Source organism: Mauremys mutica, chromosome 1 (genome assembly GCF_020497125.1).
Source record: "Mauremys mutica isolate MM-2020 ecotype Southern chromosome 1, ASM2049712v1, whole genome shotgun sequence".
NCBI lineage: Eukaryota > Metazoa > Chordata > Testudines > Geoemydidae > Mauremys > Mauremys mutica.
The window spans coordinates 216,560,228-216,579,191 of NC_059072.1; the positions used below are offsets into that span (position 1 = coordinate 216,560,228).

Consider the following 18,964-nt stretch of genomic DNA (forward strand, 5'->3'; position numbering starts at 1 on the left):
AAATATTACAAAACCACAGTTAAGCAGTTAAAAAAAAAGTATGTGCCAGAGTTAGATCTTAAGAGGCTTCTATGAGAATTTGAAACACTAAATACACTACAAGTGATGACTTTTTATACATATTTTAGTAGTCTGCTTTTCCTTGTCCTCCAGTAATGTTTTCTGTCTTCAAAATTTGTTATTGACTGTGTGCTTCATAAATATTCATTGTTTAAATGAAAGGTAAGTAGACTTCGTTTTGAAGTCAATATTGAGTTTGTTAATGAAAATGGTTGTTAATTAACTAAATGGCAACCTTAACTGAACTTATAAGAAACTCTTGCTCATATTGACTGTTTTTCATGAAGAAATTATGCATAAAAATTAAACTCTCCTCTCCTCTATTCTGAATTATCCTTTTATAAGTGCTCTAGACCAGAGGAAGGTGAGTCTACATAGATAACCTGACTTCTTGAACAGTAGGTGGTAAAAGGTAAACTTCTCTTTTATGTAATTATCTTAGTACTATTATGGATATGCCAATTGTGGCTCCATAGTTGAGTGGATTGAAGAGAGGATTGAAGTTTGCATGTAATAGCTGTGACAGGTTGGATCACAGAAACCCCTTTGGGAACTGCCAACTGATGTGCCAAGACTACTTCTGCCCCTGCTTTCCTGCCCTGCCAACTTGGGACTCCAGCACCCTGTCTTGTTGAGCCAGACACATGAGACTGCTCCAACAGAGACCCAGAGTCTGAACCACGTGCCCCAAAGCTGCAGACTTAACTGAAAGCCACTTACAGAAGCGTTCCTGCCTGAAAACACTCAGATGGCCAACTCCCAATGGGGTCTAAACCCCAAATAAATCCGTTTTACCCTGTATAAAGCTTATACAGAGTAAACTCATACATTGGTCACCCTCTATAACACTGATAGAGAGAAATGCACAGCTGTTTGCCCCCTCCCCCAGGTATTAACACACATGTTGGGTTAATTAATAAGTAAAAAGTGATTTTATTGAATACAGAAAGTAGGATTTAAGTGGGTCCAAGTAATAGCAGACAGAACAAAGTGAATTACCAAACAAAATAAAATAGAACACACAGTCTGTCTAAGAAAACTGAATACAGATAAAAACCTCATCCAGTAAGCTTCCTTTTACAGACTAGCCTCCCTCTAGTCCAGGTCCAGCAATCACTCACACCCCCTGTAGTTACTGTCCTTTGTTCCAGTTTCTTTCGGGTATCCTTGGGGGTGGAGAGGCAGCTATCTCTTGAGCTAGCTTAAGACAAAATGGAGGGAGGTCTGACAAGCTTAAATATACTTTCTCTTGTGGATGGAGACCCCCTCTCCTATGCAAAGTCCAGCTCCAAGATGGAGTTTTGGAGTCACATGGGGAAGTCACATGTCCATGCATGACTCAGTTTTTACAGGCAGCAGCCATCGCTTACCTGCTACCTTGAACATCCTCATGTAGACTTCTTATGTGGATTGGAGCCCTCCAAGATCCATTGTTCCATAAGTGCTTCTTGACTTGGCACTTAATTTACACATTCCTTTCTCAAGAAGCTGACCAAATGCTTTACAAAGGCTACATAAAAATCAAGCCAGTACACAGCCAATATTCATAACTTCAAGTACAAAAATGATACATGCATACAGATAGGAGGAATGTATTCAGTAGATCATAAACTTTACATAGATATGTTACATGGCATATGTTAGCATAAAACATATTCCAGTTATATCATATATACATTCATAAGCATATTCCCATGAAGCCTTATGGGGTACACCGTCACAATAGTATGTTATAATATTAGCATTTCTTCAGCTACCTGTTATGAGATGATCATATACAGTGTGATTGCCCAGAATCACAAAACATAAGCTAACATATAATGTGCATAGTGATAAATCACAAAGATAGAGAGATAGAGAAAGAAATGCAAGCAAGTACAGAAAATATTGGGGTGGGGGAAGCAGCAACAACAGTTCTGAACTGTTCAGTTGTCAAAATAAAATAGGTTTGTTTGGGACTCTCTCAGTACAGTATATTATTATTATGTTTCATCATAATATCCATATCATCTTCTAATATCCATATACACATGAGGTTTACAAAGAGCATTCTTTTAAAATACAGTGTTATTTGACAGTTTCTGAAAAGAAACAAGGGAGTTGTAGGCCAAGTATGAAGGTGCAGACTTTAGTGGTTAGCTTGCACAGTACCTAAGATTTAGTGGTCATAGTGGACAAGCAACTGAACATCAGTTCCCAGTGATGCTGTGGCAAAAAGTGCTAATGCAATCCTTGGATGTATAAACAGTGGAATAGTGAGTAGGAGTATGGAGATGATTTTACAATAAAGCAATACTGAAATACTGAATATAATTCTAGTGTCTACATTTTTTAAAGAATCTCGAAAAATTGGACAGTGAACAAAAGAGCTGCAAGAAATGATGTGAGAGCTGGAGAAAATTCCTTACAGTGAGAGATTTCATGAGTTCAATCTGTTTAGTTTATCAAAAAGAAGACTGAGAGGTGACTTGATTACAGGGTATAATAAGTACCTTCATGGTGAGAAAATACCACATACTAAACGGCTCTTTAAGCTAGCAGAGAAAGGGATGGCAAGAACCATGGATGGAAGCTGAAGCCAGACTAATTCAAATGAGAAGTAAGGCACACATTTTTAACAGAAAGGTGATTAACTACTGGAACAAACTAACAAAAGGAAAAAGAACGAGGAGTACTTGTGGTACTCCTCGTTCTTTTTGCTGATACAGACTAACATGGCTACCACTCTGAAACCTAACAAAAGGAAGTAGTGGATTCTCAGTCAAGACTGGTTGCCTTTGTGGAAGAAATGCTTAATTTGAACACACATTTATAATTTAGTCAACATGTTTCATAGGGTTCAATATAGGGGAACTTTAATGGCCTGTGACATACAGGTGGTCCTACTAGGTAATCTAATGATCTCTTCTGGTCTTAAACTATGTGAATTCACTTTGCCTAGTTATGTGTGTCTGTTCTTCCCTCACTTAATGAATGCTAACTGCTTGATCTCATCCCCCTGAGGCCAACGGTAAAACTCTCATTGATTTCAGCAGTGCAGGGTCAGGCACTAGAAGTATCACAGGATATGCACACAACATGTAGTTGAAACTGACAAAATTAACTTCAGCTTTTTTTCATTAACATGAGTTGTGTGTGCTGTTGCTTCCCAGCAGGTAATTAGTACACGACTAATAGGGAGCAATACGTGTTTTCATGTGTCCTACCTATACCATTAGCTGGGTACATTTCCTCTTCATGCCCTGCCCTGGTTCATCTGACTAAGGTACTCAAGTCATATTAGTGCATGAGTGGCCATGTGGAAAGTATAGATCCCTCCCAGGAACAAAGTGGTATCAGTCTCCAATAATAGGTTTGTTTCCAATCCATGGAAGGACATGACTCCCTATCTGCAACCTCCATGAGGGAAGTGGAAAAGGCACTAAGCCCCCAAACCTTACACATGGCTTAAACTTTGAGCATTTTCCTTAGCTAGACAACCTTCTTTTATGGATTGCTTGCCAAGATGAGTAGTCCTAAAAGTAAGATTGATATTTATAGTAAAATAAAGATGTGTGTTAATACCTTCTGGTATATCTAATTCAGAAAGGAAAAATTAAATATTTACTCTCGTGGCAAATACCTCTTTTCCCATCCATAGTGTATACCACAAGATAGGCTGTCCAACACTCATACAGGAGAAAGAAACGCAGTGGTTAATTTATAGAGAAAAATCCTACGTGGTATATTAAAATAAAATGCCAGAACCTGCTGGGATAGTCAACACGGCCTGGAAAGCACATTTTAATAGGAATAAACTTTTATGAAAGTAGATGCGTGAGTGAGGAACAATTTCTCCATTTTGGGCTGGGGCAGAAAATGGTAACTCCTGTTCCTGTGATAGTTTCTGTGTTTCACAAGTTCTGGGCTCAACAGAAGCCGGCTTTGATCCTAACCCTGCCATAGGTTGGCTGCAGTGCAGCTGATGCAGACGTCTCTTCCTGTCTCACTCCTTTCCATCTTTTTCCCTGCTAGCATCACTTAGCTGAAGTGGGAGGAAGGGGGACAAAATGGAACCTGCTCCTAGTTCCCGCTTGTCTAAGGAAAGTAATTTGGCCAGTGAGTTACATTTTCTCTTTTTCTGTGCATACACTATTGCGAATGTTAAAAAGCTGGCATTTGTCACCATTTACCATAAAATGGTATCCAAGGCTCTGGTCCTGCAAAGTGCTTTATACAGGCAGATGTCTGCACCTGCACAGAGGGGCCCAGCCTCACAGAATAGTTTGCAGGATCAGGTTGCAAGATACCATTTGTTTCCCTCTATTTAGAATAGGAAATATCTATGGTGTTTCTGTTGACAAGCATTGACTGTCAGCACCCACACAACACACTACTGTTATTTTAAAGATACTGTATATTAGATTAGTTCATAGTTAAATCCATTCCCTGTAACGAGCATTGCTAGAACAAGAAAATATTTCCTATGCTTGTCTTTTAGTGTGACAGCCATAGTATATTATTATATTTATTTCATATGATGTGTATGCACCTTTGGGAATTAGATACTACCTATCACACAGCCAAATACCTCAGAAGATTAACTGTCTCAAAGCATTCAAACTCCCATCTGTGCTTCAGTGTTTAAACAGTAAAATAAAACTAGCATGCTGCACTATGTTGTTTTAGCTATAATGTCTCAATAAACTTCATATGCTTGTTGAAGCTCAGCAATTGTTTTGGAATACGCATACCTATCAAGAATATTACATTCTTTTTATTCAAACTTGTACTCCATCAAGTTTGTCAGAATTGCTGCATTTAGGATCCAATTATATGTTCCGCTCTGATACTGAGACATAATGGTTAGCCTACAAAGAGCTATTCAGATAGCTAGCTAGAGAAAGGGGTGTCTTGCTTGTAAAAAATCTCTGTATAATAACTGTTTCCTTAAAAGGGAGACCCTTTTTTATGTAGAGTAGATAAGTAACAGAATTATCCATATACATTAAGTGAAAACAATACTTTTTTTTTATAATTAGTAGTGCAAACTGTATATCTTCATATGCAGAAATATGTTTTGAAATGCAACCATTTTAAAAGAAAAGTGGTTTGTTTTTCATCTATTTTTTATTTCAATCTGAAAACACAGATTCTGTGGAGTAGCCAAGCTATACACTGCTTTAGTCTTCAGTAGGAGAAGGGAAACAAAAGTCTGGCAGGCACCCACTAACCATAGCTCCCAGAGGTTGTCCAGCAATTGAGGATTACTGGGATTTATGGATATTCTGAGCATTTACTGCTTTTTTTCTTGCCACAGTATTCCTGGATGTTCATTAAAGGATCTCATGTAAAAACATCTCTAGTATCTCTCTATAAAAGAAACTCAATAGCGAGTACATATCTAGTACAAGAGTCTGACTTGCTAGTAGAAGCCCTGCAACCAACTGTGGGGAAGAAGTACATGACACCAGGAATTAGGGGGCATATGCAAAAGGAATTATCCTGTAGCTATTTAAACTAGTTCAGTAGAAAGCTGCCAGAGGGAACCAGAGGAATTAGCCTGAAGCAATATAAAAATTGAACAAAATTTTTAAAAGTTCTGTTTTTGATTGACTTGTATAAATCTACACAGAGGGAATATAAATATGTCTAGTACTTTTTAATTGACAAAATACTAAATGCCTGTGCCAGCTGATTGCCAAAGCTAGTAGTAATGACACCAGTGTATGTATTTTATTATCAAGTATTCTGTGTATTATTTATTGTTTTAAATTAAATCCCCTGTATCTGATGTCCAAATGCTGTCCTTGGTCACATGTACACAAATCCCTTTGACAAAAACAATATTTTGTGTCTCATCAGAGCCAGAAAAAGTTATTTTGTTCATTTGTTGGTTGTGTTTGCTTTTTTTTTTTTTTTTTTTTGAGGGAAAGTTTAGCATATCACTGATTAGTAAGGTAGTGCTTTGTCACTCTGCTAAAACTATTTCTACAGAATTTCTCTAATTCATAGATGTAAAGTAACAAAATGCCTGACTATTCACCCTCAGAAAATGACTACCCCGGAGGTATAGTTTACTATGTCCACATAGTTAGAAATGAAGCAAAGTTCAAATTGAACACTTGTTTCTGATTCAGGGGATCAATCCTGCTCTCATCTGTGTTATTTGGAACTTTGTCATTAATGTCAATGAGACCATAATTGAATCTTCAGACTGTTTGTTTGATACATATTTGTAGGGAAGATATTACCAACTGTCAACAAGGGAGACAGGTATGAACATAACTACTGAACTGCTCTGTACTAATTCTGCATGCAGGGTAAAAGCGTCTGTGTGTTTTTCAGACATTTGATGGGTGGGGTTATATTAAATCATACTTTCCTATACTGATGACATATCACACCTTATCACCGTGGAAGATGTGATAAAGTGTATCATCATATGGCACAGTGCCCTATTTTAGTAGGGTGGGGGTAATTTGCTTGGGCCAGCAGGAGGGCACCCAACTTCTCAAAAGGAGAGGGGAATTTGACATACCAGGGTATAATCCATACTAATGAGTAGCTGTGTCACCCATGCCTTCTAACCAGATAGGCAAAGACTATATAGCTGTCCACTGGGAGGGAAAGGTTTTAGTAGTTGCCAAGTATACTTGTGAGAAGCTGAGGGATGACCCCAATGTTTTCAGAGAAAGGAGTTTCAGTATGGTTGGAATCTCAGTACACTCTGGAGGTAGCTGACAGTGTTGGTACCATTATGACACACTGGGGTACAATCCAGACCAATGGGTAGCTATGTCACACCTGCCTTCTAACCTGGCCTGCCCTTTACAATGCTTTGCTGCTGCAGCCTCCAGTCTGGACTGCTCACAAACAGCTGCCAGCATGCAAGTGACTCCCAGCTATGTCTCTGTGTGCCGCAGCCGGCCAGCCAGACCTTGGCTCTTACCAGCCAAACTATATCAGATTCAAGCAAATTTTCCCAACATGCCTTCAGCAGTCTTACTGAACAAACTTCTCTCAGAATCCAGCAAAGGCTTTCTTTGTCGCCTCAGGTGCCGTGAATGTGATGGGCAGAGGAAGAGAGAGGGGGTCACTTGGGGTATTTGTCCCTCCTTTTTATAGTTTCAGTCCCCCTCATGAAAAAAACATTTCCAGCTAAGATTCAGGAGACAAAGAGTCTAAGTGGAAGAATATCCCCTGCTGTTTTTTTCAACTATTTGAACTTCCTTTGTCTCTTCTTCCTGCTTGACGACTCTGTTTACCGATTAAATGCAAATTAAGCAGAGCACACATTCTTTTCCCTGTTCGCGAACTTCTGCTTGGGTAGGGGCTGCAATCTGGAACATGTATTAACAGCATCATACAGAGAAATTTTATAACTCCACATTTTGTGTTGCCACACGTATTTTACCAGGACAGTATTGGCTATCAAATTATGAATTTTCAAATGATACCTCACAAGGTATAGTTTGTACAACAATTATTATAGTAGTATGTAGGGTCTGTCACAGGGAGACCCTGTGCCCAGACATACTGGAGCTGAGCTCCTTCTCCTGCCTCAAAATGGACATCAGTGTATGCCTGGGGGAGGGCGAGGGGCTTCTCTGTATCCCATTGGCCAGCCAGGTGGGAGCAAGGGGATTTGAGTTTCTCTTATGTCTCCACTCAGTGTAAAGCACTCCCGGTCATCTGGGGGACATTTCATCATGATTAGTGCCCTGCCCTTCCTCCCTATAGTTCAGGAATTTTTTACCATTGACTCAAAACTTGTAGGAGTCTCGAGGGTTTTTCAGCTTCCTCGGAGAATTGCAGTGCTTAAGTTAAAAGGATGCAGGAATTTCACTGTTAGGAAGTTACAGTAATGTCTGTCACAGCTTTTGACCAGTGTCTACTGCAGGCAAAAGCTAAAGGATCAGCTCCCAGAGGTAAAAGAAACCATGACATGGGTAGGGTACCTGTAAGGAGAAGGGGAGACCTAAACTTGTCAGACCAATGTCTGCCTTGCTACCTTCTGCCCCCTTTGTGGGAGGTGGAGAGAATGAGCACACTCAGAACTGAGCTGAGTCCTAGGGGTTAGACTTACAAGGATCTGTCCCAACTCATTGGTTATATGGTGTGCTCTCTGTAACTTCAAACTGGACCTACTTAAATATCTGCAATGTCAGAGGGAAGGGGCAGATAGTGCTCCACCCCATTATTGAATTAATAAAGTTGTGGCCTCTCTCTCTGTTTTGCATTCACCTTTGCATCTGATCATTATTAGATATTGCAGCTATGCGTTGTCTTCTGGGAAGCCACATGCATTGACTGCTTAATTGTCAGATAGGTCAATAAATCTTTTACTAGAACATAAGAACATAAGAAAGGCCGTACCGGGTCAGACCAAAGGTCCATCTAGCCCAGTATCTGACTACCGACAGTGGCAAATGCCAGGTGCCCCTGAGGGAGTGAACCTAACAGGCAATGATCAAGTGATCTCTCTCCTGCCATCCATCTCCATCCTCTGACGAACAGAGGCTAGGGACACCATTCTTACCCATCCTGGCTAATAGCCATTTATGGACTTAGCCACCATGAATTTATCCAGTCCCCTTTTAAACATTGTTATAGTCCTAGCCTTCACAACCTCCTCAGGTAAGGAGTTCCACAAGTTGACTGTGCGCTGCGTGAAGAAGAACTTCCTTTTATTTGTTTTAAACCTGCTGCCTATTAATTTCATTTGGTGACCCCTAGTTCTTGTATTATGGGAATAAGTAAATAACTTTTCCTTATCCACTTTCTCAACATCACTCATGATTTTATATACCTCTATCATGTCCCCCCTTAGTCTTCTCTTTTCCAAACTGAAGAGTCCTAGCCTCTTTAATCTTTCCTCATATGGGACCCTCTCTAAACCCCTAATCATTTTAGTTGCTCTTTTCTGAACCTTTTCTAGTGCTAGAATATCTTTTTTGAGGTGAGGAGACCACATCTGTACACAGTATTCGAGATGTGGGCGTAGCATGGATTTATATAAGGGCAATAATATATTCTCAGTCTTATTCTCTATTCCCTTTTTAATGATTCCTAACATCCTGTTTGCTTTTTTGACCGCCTCTGCACACTGCCTGGACATCTTCAGAGAACTATCCACGATAACTCCAAGATCTTTTTCCTGACTCGTTGTAGCTAAATTAGCCCCCATCATGTTGTATGTATAGTTGGGGTTATTTTTTCCAATGTGCATTACTTTACATTTATCCACATTAAATTTCATTTGCCATTTTGTTGCCCAATCACTTAGTTTTGTGAGATCTTTTTGAAGTTCTTCACAATCTGCTTTGGTCTTAACTATCTTGAGTAGTTTAGTATCATCTGCAAACTTTGCCACCTCACTGTTTACCCCTTTCTCCAGATCATTTATGAATAAATTGAATAGGATTGGTCCTAGGACTGACCCTTGGGGAACACCACTAGTTACCCCTCTCCATTCTGAGAATTTACCATTAATTCCTACCCTTTGTTCCCTGTCCATTAACCAGTTCTCAATCCATGAAAGGACCTTTCCTTTTATCCCATGACAGCTTAATTTACGTAAGAGCCTTTGGTGAGGGACCTTGTCAAAGGCTTTCTGGAAATCTAAGTACACTATGTCCACCGGATCCCCCTTGTCCACATGTTTGTTGACCCCTTCAAAGAACTCTAATAGATTAGTAAGACACAATTTCCCTTTACAGAAACCATGTTGACTATTGCTCAAGAGTTTATGTTTTTCTATGTGTCTGACAATTTTATTCTTTACTATTGTTTCAACTAATTTGCCCGGTACCGACGTTAGACTTACCGGTCTGTAATTGCCGGGATCACCCCTAGAGCCCTTTTTAAATATTGGCGTTACATTAGCTAACTTCCAGTCATTGGGTACCGAAGCCGATTTAAAGGACAGGTTACAAACCTTAGTTAATAGTTCCGCAACTTCACATTTGAGTTCTTTCAGAACTCTTGGGTGAATGCCATCTGGTCCCGGTGACTTGTTAATGTTGAGTTTATCAATTAATTCCAAAACCTCCTCTAGTGACACTTCAATCTGTGACAGTTCCTCAGATTTGTCACCTACAAAAGCCAGCTCAGGTTTGGGAATCTCCCTAACATCCTCAGCCGTGAAGACTGAAGCAAAGAATCCATTTAGTTTCTCCGCAATGACTTTATCATCTTTAAGCGCTCCTTTTGAATTTTGATCATCAAGGGGCCCCACTGGTTGTTTAGCAGGCTTCCTGCTTCTGATGTACTTAAAAACATTTTGTTATTACCTTTGGAGTTTTTGGCTAGCCGTTCTTCAAACTCCTCTTTGGCTTTTCTTATTACACTCTTGCACTTAAGTTGGCAGTGTTTGTGCTCCTTTCTATTTGCCTCACTAGGATTTGACTTCCACTTTTTTCCACTACTAGACATACATTTTCTCTCTCTCTCTTATCCCATTAAGATTCTTAATGTTTCATGAACCCTGCATGGTTATGTGAAAAATTAGGATACTTAAAACCAAACAAAAATCCAGCAACAACAACAAAGAAATGTTGGTATGACTTCCACGCCTAGAATTCTTAGTATTTTGTTGCAGGATGCAGCTACTGTACTGTAAGTAATCCAAAACAGTCTTTTCTTCATAAGATAGATTTTTAGTCTTTTTTAAAAAGTAAATCTAATACTTTCCATGGCCAAACCTCTGTGAGACAGTGGACTATGTCACACTATGCTATTATGTCAAATGATAGTTTTAGTTAGAACCTGTTTTCTCTCTGTTCATAATTAAGATAAAAGACTGTGCAGTAAAAATTCATGTCAGTTGATGTATCTAATGTACTTTTTAAGAATCCACATTTAATTAGAACTATTTTGTCCCCCTCATTCACATTTATAATGAATTTGTGACAACTTTTACAGCAATATTAACAACAATCATATTTGAAGTAAGATATAATATGTGATTACTAATAGATTTTTTTTGAACGGGGGGGGGAACACCCCAGTGAGGGAGGTTTTTTAGAGCCAGGTGAATCATTCTACTTTTCTCATTACCAACATTTGAATTATACTAAAAGATCAGTAAGTGCACCAGTACTTTGAGGGCAAAATAAGCACTACACACGCAGGAAATTCTGAATTAAAGTTAAACTTAAAAGAAAGCCAAACATGTTAAGGTATGAAATACATACTTAGTGCACATAACTGTACTTTATGCTTTAATAATGCCATGCGATAACCACACAGTTACAGTTAGTGTTTTTAATCCTAGGTTAAACTGTTTTCTTATGGACCTGCTACACCTTTTTACTTGTTTTTGCCTTCCGGTAAAATTCCAGCCTAACTGCCTAGATTGCAACTGCAGTGATTTCTGCTCCACTTTGTCACTGCCTTTTCTGCCTTGGACTACAGCACTGATTTTGCATTCCACATTGCTTCCATCTCCGTATGCAATGTATAGAGGAATATCTTTGAGCTGAACAATCAGCCAAAAAAAATAATTCATAGGAAAAATTTCAGTGCACAATAGTGTGAGTGGTTTTACATTAAATGAAAAAGGAAGGGGAAGGACCTGTTGTAGTGATAGTTAAGTTCCTTATGAGGGATAAAAGGTCTTCTAACACTTAAGGTTGGAAGCAGCTCTTGGGCTTACTTCTTAGTTCTGTAAGGGGGGTGATATGAAAATATTTGTATAAAGATTCAAACTTTTGAGCTGAGGTTATTTTATTCAAACTTCTCAGAACATTCTGATATTCCCAAAGATGTTAATTACTTTTCTGGTAGTGTTTTTTTTTTTTTTAATTTATCTTAATGCAGACAGTAAAAAATATGAATATTCAGTGATGTAAAATTAAATTACTTCAAAATGGTATGCATTTTAAGATTACAACAATAATGAACATCTTGTGAAAACCTGGGTCATTTTATATAAAATTAGCATCATCTACTGTTTGCCAATTTAGAGCTTAAATCTTTTCAATTATTCTATTACTTAAGATGCCAACCAGTCTAACTTAACTCTTCAACTAAAGTACTAAATTTCAGTATCTAAAGTTTTAAAATTAATATTTTGACACACACAGCCAAAACTGCAAAGGTTCTTTGATGTTAAAGTCAGAGTCTCTTTCTTTAATCCACCTTTCTGCCAGGTTCACTTTTTTTTGGAGGCAGACAAAGGTGTATCTTTCTATGTTCTGTTGATTTGCTGCCAGCCAAGCCAGTGTTCCAGGATATTAATACATATTCATGGGGAGCAATACAGTTGGTTTTTAGCAGCCTACTGATATTGGAATAGGATTAGAAGGCACCTCCTAGTCATTGAATCCAGTCCCCTGCTATCTCAGACAACCTCATCATATAATTCCCTTAATAAATTTATCAAACTCTATCTTAAAACTAGTTTGCTTGTTTTCTCCCATTTTCTTGATTGATGTCAACTAGCTGTGGTAAAAACAATGTATTGAACAGGTCTATTGCTTTCACTTCAAAATAGTCTTGCCTGAGACTTCTCCCAACAGAGAGAGAATTTGGGTTTCCCATATGGTAGCATAGAATACCCTCCTTGGATCTTACAGGGGTTTCATTTATTGACATACTGTCAAAATCTGCTAATCTCAGGTACTTTTAAGATAACTATTACTGGAGTCCTCATCTTTGTTTCTTTATGTCGTATAATAAATCTCATGCCCTTGGATTAGGAATCTATAGAATAATCTTGGATGTTTTTCAAGACCTCATCTAAGAAGTTAACTCATATTATAGATATGACTTTTTTGTTTGCATGATAAATTAGTTGACATGGAACCTCACGATTTTTTTCAAAATATTAACCATTTAACAAATGTAGTTTTTCTTCTTACAAAGATAATCCCATGCCAGTGCTACAGTATTTAGCGCAGGATTCAACTCTTTTATGACCAGAGTATGACCCCCAGGATTTCCTGATGTCAGCTGGCAGAGTTCACAGGAGTACATGAGGGTTACAGGAATCCCCTGGGTCTGGTATCTACATATTAGTCCACCAAAGAATGTCATCTTTAATGAAAACCTGAGTCATGATGGTCATCATAATCATTTTGAGATGTATATATGGAAAATATCTGAGGAGTTATATATTTAAGTACTTAAAATTATGTTCACTAGGTCTGCGAGTTAAAGGTCATTCACATATTCCTGTCATGTGGTGGGAGAGGGCAGAGGAGAGAGATGCTTCCTCTCTGGCCATTTGCAAATTATACCCATTTACAGTCTGAACAAAATGCTAATCAATAGATTGGGGGGGCTGCAGGAAAAAAACAAAAACACGAGGGATTACTCTGTTTAGAAGGCAGACCGTGAACTTTTGGAACTATATCTGAGGTGGAACTATAGGGAGGGAGTGGGGATGGAGCGAGGAGTGGCAGGGCTTTGGAGAAGGGATGGGGCAGGAGGCAGGGTAAGGAGGTTCGGTTTTCTGCAAATAGAAAATTGACAAACCTATACTCAGAAGTCTTCCAGGGGATACATCAACTCATCTAGATATTTGCCTCGTTTTACTACAGGCTACATAAAAAGCACTAGTGAAGTCAGTACAAACTACAATTTCATAGACAATTACTTGTTTATATTGCTCTGTATATTATACCCTGAAATATAAGTATAATATTTATATTTCAATTTATTTATTTTATAATTACATGGTAAAAATGAGAAAGTAAGCAATTTTTCATTAATAGTGTGATGTGACACTTGTATTTTTATGTCTGATTTTGTAAGCTTTTAAGGGAGGTGAAACTTGGGGATACACAAGACAAATCAGACTCTTGAAAGGATTACAGTAGTCTGGAAAGGTTGAGAGCCCATTTTTATTAAGTCATCTTTTTTGTGTAAATGATATTTTCAGTGTGAATAATGTAGAATGGGGACCATAAAACCTAATTGTTTTAGTTTACACATTATTTGTACATGTTGATGTTAGAAGCTGAATATATCTAAGAATATAGCTAACTATGCTCTTCTTTTTGGAAAAAGAAAACCATCATATTAATTATCAGAGGGGTAGCCGTGTTAGTCTGGATCTGTAAAAGCAGCAAAGAGTCCTGTGGCACCTTATAGACTAACAGACGTATTGGAGCATGAGCTTGAGCATGAGTATTCACCCACGAAAGCTCATGCTCCAATACGTCTGTTAGTCTATAAGGTGCCACAGGACTCTTTGCTGCTTTTACATCATATTAATGTTTCCTTTCTTCTTATTAACACACTTGCCTTAACACTCCTGATAAATGTAGATTTGAAATTAGTTTATGTTTAAACCTTTTAAGAGTAGGCTCAGATTTACATAGTAGACCGGTGCCTCTGATCACCTGTTTACTTTCAAGAATAATATCTCTATTGAACTTGTTTATGTTAATAGTAAAGTTTCTAAACATTGCAGATTAACATTCCAATGTTGTAAGAAAGATGAAGCTAATCTTCTGTGAAATTAAGCCAATGTCTGCATAGATATTGAATTAACACGTAAGGGAAATGGATGCATTTTTAATTATTTTCCTTCACCTCAGGGGACATATGCTGTACTATGAATGAAGTGATTTTATTATACTTAACAAGATTAAGAGAAAACAACAAGGGAATTGACTTATTGGTCAGATTTTACTAGATATTGGAGCAGCCTATTTACCATTGTGGGCCGTATATGCAGTGCTCTGTGTTATTTGGGCCACACCCACACAATATATATACTGGGCCACAGCTGTGTGCCGATTGTGCTACAGGTGGTCAACCACTGTGTTAGAGTATTAAGGAAAAATAGTAACAGTGAAAATCATTTAACATATTGGGGAACTATATGAATGACAAAAACCTGTTGATGTTCTAAAATAAACTATATAAAACAATGTTATTCCTTTATTTAGTCTAATTTATATTTTCAAATTGAATATTATTTGGAAAAACGAAGTGAAAGTTATTTGTCATGAGATTCATATGTTCCTCCCTTTATCTCAGCTGTGTATTTCATAGAAACCTTCATTGCATTCTGGTATCTAATGGTTTTAGATTTATTGTGTTATGTAAATAACGGAGATGAAAGATTAGTAGGTAGTATGCATCAATAATATTTTTTGTAGTCAGTCAATAGCATAGTAGTGCTTCCATTAATATAGTGTAACTCCAAAGGGAATATTGTGTTTATAAGATGCTTCCCTCATTTTGCTACTTTTAAAAGAGCCATTTTAGTAAAAGCCTGATCTTAGAAACATGGGCCACAGGGAAACTGATGTTCTTAATCTGCAGCGCAGACCCACTTTTTTTGTCCAAGTTGAATAATTAATTGCCACCCTTTTTAATACAACGTGAGCACCGCATTCATTTAAAGGATGCTGGAAAGAAGAAAACTGTGTGATTTTTTTCTTTACTATTTTTATTTCCATCTTATTCTTGTCTTAATTTCAAGCACTTCTGTGTTGCGGACTAGTGCTATACCATGTAGTACAGGGGTGGGCAAACGTTTTGGCCTGAGGGCCACATCTGGGTGGGGAAATTGCATGCAGGGCCATGAATGTAGGGCTGGGGCAGGGGACTGGGATGCGGGAGGGAGTGTGGGGTGTGTGGTGGGGTTGAGGTGTGCAGGAAGGGGCTCAGGGCAACGGGTTGGGATGCAGGAGGGGTGCAGGGTGTATGAGGGAGCTCAGGGCAGGGGGTTGGGGTGCAGGGAGTGTGCGGAGTGTGGCAGGGGCTTTGGGTGCAGGAGGGTTGCGGGGTGCAACAGGGGGCTTAGGGCAGACGGTTGGGGTGCAGGGAGTGCAGTGAGGGCACAGGCGGGGGCTTCGGGTGCTGGAGGGTTGCGGGATGAAGCAGGGGGCTCAGGGCAGGAGGTTGGGTGCAGAATGCAGCAGGGGACTCAGGACACGGTGCAGGAAGAAGCTCAGGGCAGACGGTTGCAGTGCAGGAGGGGTTTGGGGTGTGGGCTCTGGCCTGGCACCACTTACCTGGAGCGGCTCCGGGCTGGCAGCAGTGCACAGCAGGGTTAAGGTGGGCTCCCTGCCTGCCCTGGTCCTGCGCTGATTCCAGAAGCAGCCGGCACCACGTCCCTGCGGCCCCAGGTACCTCCCCGCAAGCTCCCAAAGGCTGTGGTTCCCCTTTCCTGGCCAATGGGAGGATGCAGGACCTTAGTTTGCCCTCCCCTGATCTAGTAGCTCTTACTTTCTGATGCTATTGAGAATCGCTGTGGATAAATATGAACCTGCCTGGGGCTTTGCCTAGAAACTGAACAAGTAGAACTCAGACTGGAGGCAGAAGTAAATATATATATATTCCCCTTTATTATTTTTTCTATTTTTATGTGTATGTTTTTATCTGTACTTCCATGTTCCAACCTGACTGGAAACAAGCAGAACTAAGGATCTTTTAGGAAAACATGTTCTCATGAGATGTCCAGATTTAAGAGGTTGAATTAGCATTTGGACATTTGAATGTTTATCTGAACGTAAATGAACTACCAGCCCCTTTCACATTTGTATATTCATTATTAAAATATTATACTCAAAGTAAAAGCTTTTATACTGAAACAATTTCACCTCCTGAGAAAAGAACCTTCCTTTATGTAGCACACAGGAGTAAGTGTACATCTGAACAGCTGAAAACATGAGAAATGTGACATCACTTGTTTTCCAGGGGGAGTGTTGTGGTAAATATATGCAACTGTTTAGTACTGTCCTTTAATATGTGCATTTATTTCTTTAACTTCCCCCTCTCACCCCACAGTGGGTGCATATGATTTATGCTCTCTTAACAGTATAAAAGTGCACTATTATGTTGCTACATGTAGCTTATTTTTTTCTCTTTCAAATCAAATTTCTGGTATTTTTAAGGTATCCAAAGATCTACCGGAGAAAGAAAAAGAAATTGAGCATCTGCTAAATAATTTCACCCAGTTTGAACAACAGTTAAGTCAGCTGATATTGTGGGTATCTCCCGTCAAGGATCAATTAGAACTTTACAACCAAGTGGGCCAACTAGGAACTTTTGATATTAAGGTAATGTTTTCTTCTTAAAATTTCTGTATTTTTCACTGATAGAAAGTCAGCTCTAAAATGAAATGTGGATTTTTGTCAAGTCAAAGATTTTTTTAGATGTTGCTGTGTTTTGTATCAGCATTTCAAAAAAAATTGTTCTAAGAATACAGTAGAATTTTTGTTTTGAAGTGAAACTGTAATTATTTCCAAATAATTGAGTTGAGTTGAAGCTGTTTATTAATTTGGCTTAATTCTATTTCTCTTATAGAAGTGTTTTAATACCAAAACACTTTGTATCTCACACTATCTATTTATATAAAACAGCTGATCTCAAGTCCTGTAACTGACAGAATGAGTTCAGTTACAATATTGATTCTGTCTTTGAAAGATATAAAATAGTTCAATTGAAAATGCTTCTATATATAGTGAGTAAAGGATGTACTTGTGTTTTTGCAAAAAATAATCTGTTTATTTCCTGTAATTTTAACAGAGTTTATGCTTAATATTTTTATTATGTCCATTCTGATGTTCTTTTCCATGATCTCCATTCCTGTCCAGAAGCATTCCATCAGAAATTGTCTAAATTACTTTGAATTATAATAGAGTATTGCTTTTTTAATGTTTGTGAAAAGCCACATTCTGATTGGCTGTACGGGGCCTCATTTGTGATGTCATAGTCATTCTCCATATGGAACTCTGAAACAAAGAGACAAAAAAATATTCCTATAATGCTGAATGAGTGAGATGAAAAATTTAATGGAGGGAGAGGATGAAAAGTGGCAAAGGCTGGTCCCTAAGCTGCCTCTCTCCAGTACCCTCACTGTTTTTTCCATTTCTCTGCCAGAGAACAATCTGCTTCTTTCCCGGTCTAGTTATTTATACCTAATCTGTTCCTGTTTTATATACAGTGCTTCTCTCTCTCCATGACAGCTGCCTCTTCCCTTTAGTTGTGTACACACACATTTCCGTTCAATAAGAAGGGCTTCTTTTAGATTATAACATTATTTATAAACTGATTGAGAGCCTTAAACCAGCTACATGTTCTGCTAAGAGCAGCCTTGCCGCAAATGGGAAGCATAAAGGGAAGCAACCATTTATTTCTGAAGTCCCCTTTCTAGTGCATCCATAGGTGGGTGATTGAGAGGGAAACCATTGCTTCCCTCTGCAGGCCGGTGATGCAGTGCACACAAGCTCCACCTTCTCTGATGTACCCTCTTCTACTTCACATTCCTGCACTGTTATTCCATGCCACGGTTTTTGTTCATTCCTGTAAACATGCATGTGAGCAACTTTGAAAATGATGGCATTACTCATCTGAGTAAAGTTACTCGTGTACATGTGCTGTATTGGGCCCATAAATTGTAAGCTTCTTACCAAATGTATATATTTCTCTCACCATGTAAATGACATAATTGTAGTTTTATTGCACTATTAAGATGCTGAATTATCCAGGGAACCTCACAAAACTAGAAAATTAACAATAAATCTCTAGAAGACAGTTAAGAAAAGGTGCTGAAATATTATTCCTACTAAATTCTCTTCTCCTTCTATTATGAACCACTTTTCTTTGGAATGACATGTTTTAGGGCATTATCACCAACCTAAAATCAAACTTTTTTGTTTAAAGGTATTTCTTTAAATGTTAAATTAAAAACCCATGTGCTTCTAGAAGTAAACCAAGGTGGGAATTCGAAGACAACTGGTGGATGTGTGCCTGAGGCTGTGTGCACCAATAGATTATTACTGCACTCCCTTTGTTGTGTTTTGTTGCTTTATTCACATGTATAATTAACCAGTTGATTTATGCACTTATTGGTGGAAGACCAGATAGATGTATCTGAAAATCTCTTCCTTTATGCCTGATGGAAAGGACTTTTAATGTATGATTTAAGGATACGTAGAATAAAGTATATTAGATTGCA

The 18,964-nt window shown here is 38.5% G+C and overlaps 1 protein-coding gene across 18 annotated transcripts in view; it reads left to right on the forward strand.

The window, feature by feature from the left end:
- DMD (dystrophin) overlaps positions 1-18,964 on the forward strand; it is a 2,044,659-nt gene that overhangs the window by 1,400,320 nt on the left and 625,375 nt on the right. For all 18 annotated transcript variants that reach the window (XM_044996713.1, XM_044997415.1, XM_045002732.1 and 15 more), the window contains one exon: positions 16,899-17,063. In XM_044996713.1, coding sequence (XP_044852648.1) covers positions 16,899-17,063 — 165 coding nt within the window. The remainder of the gene's footprint in view (positions 1-16,898; positions 17,064-18,964) is intronic.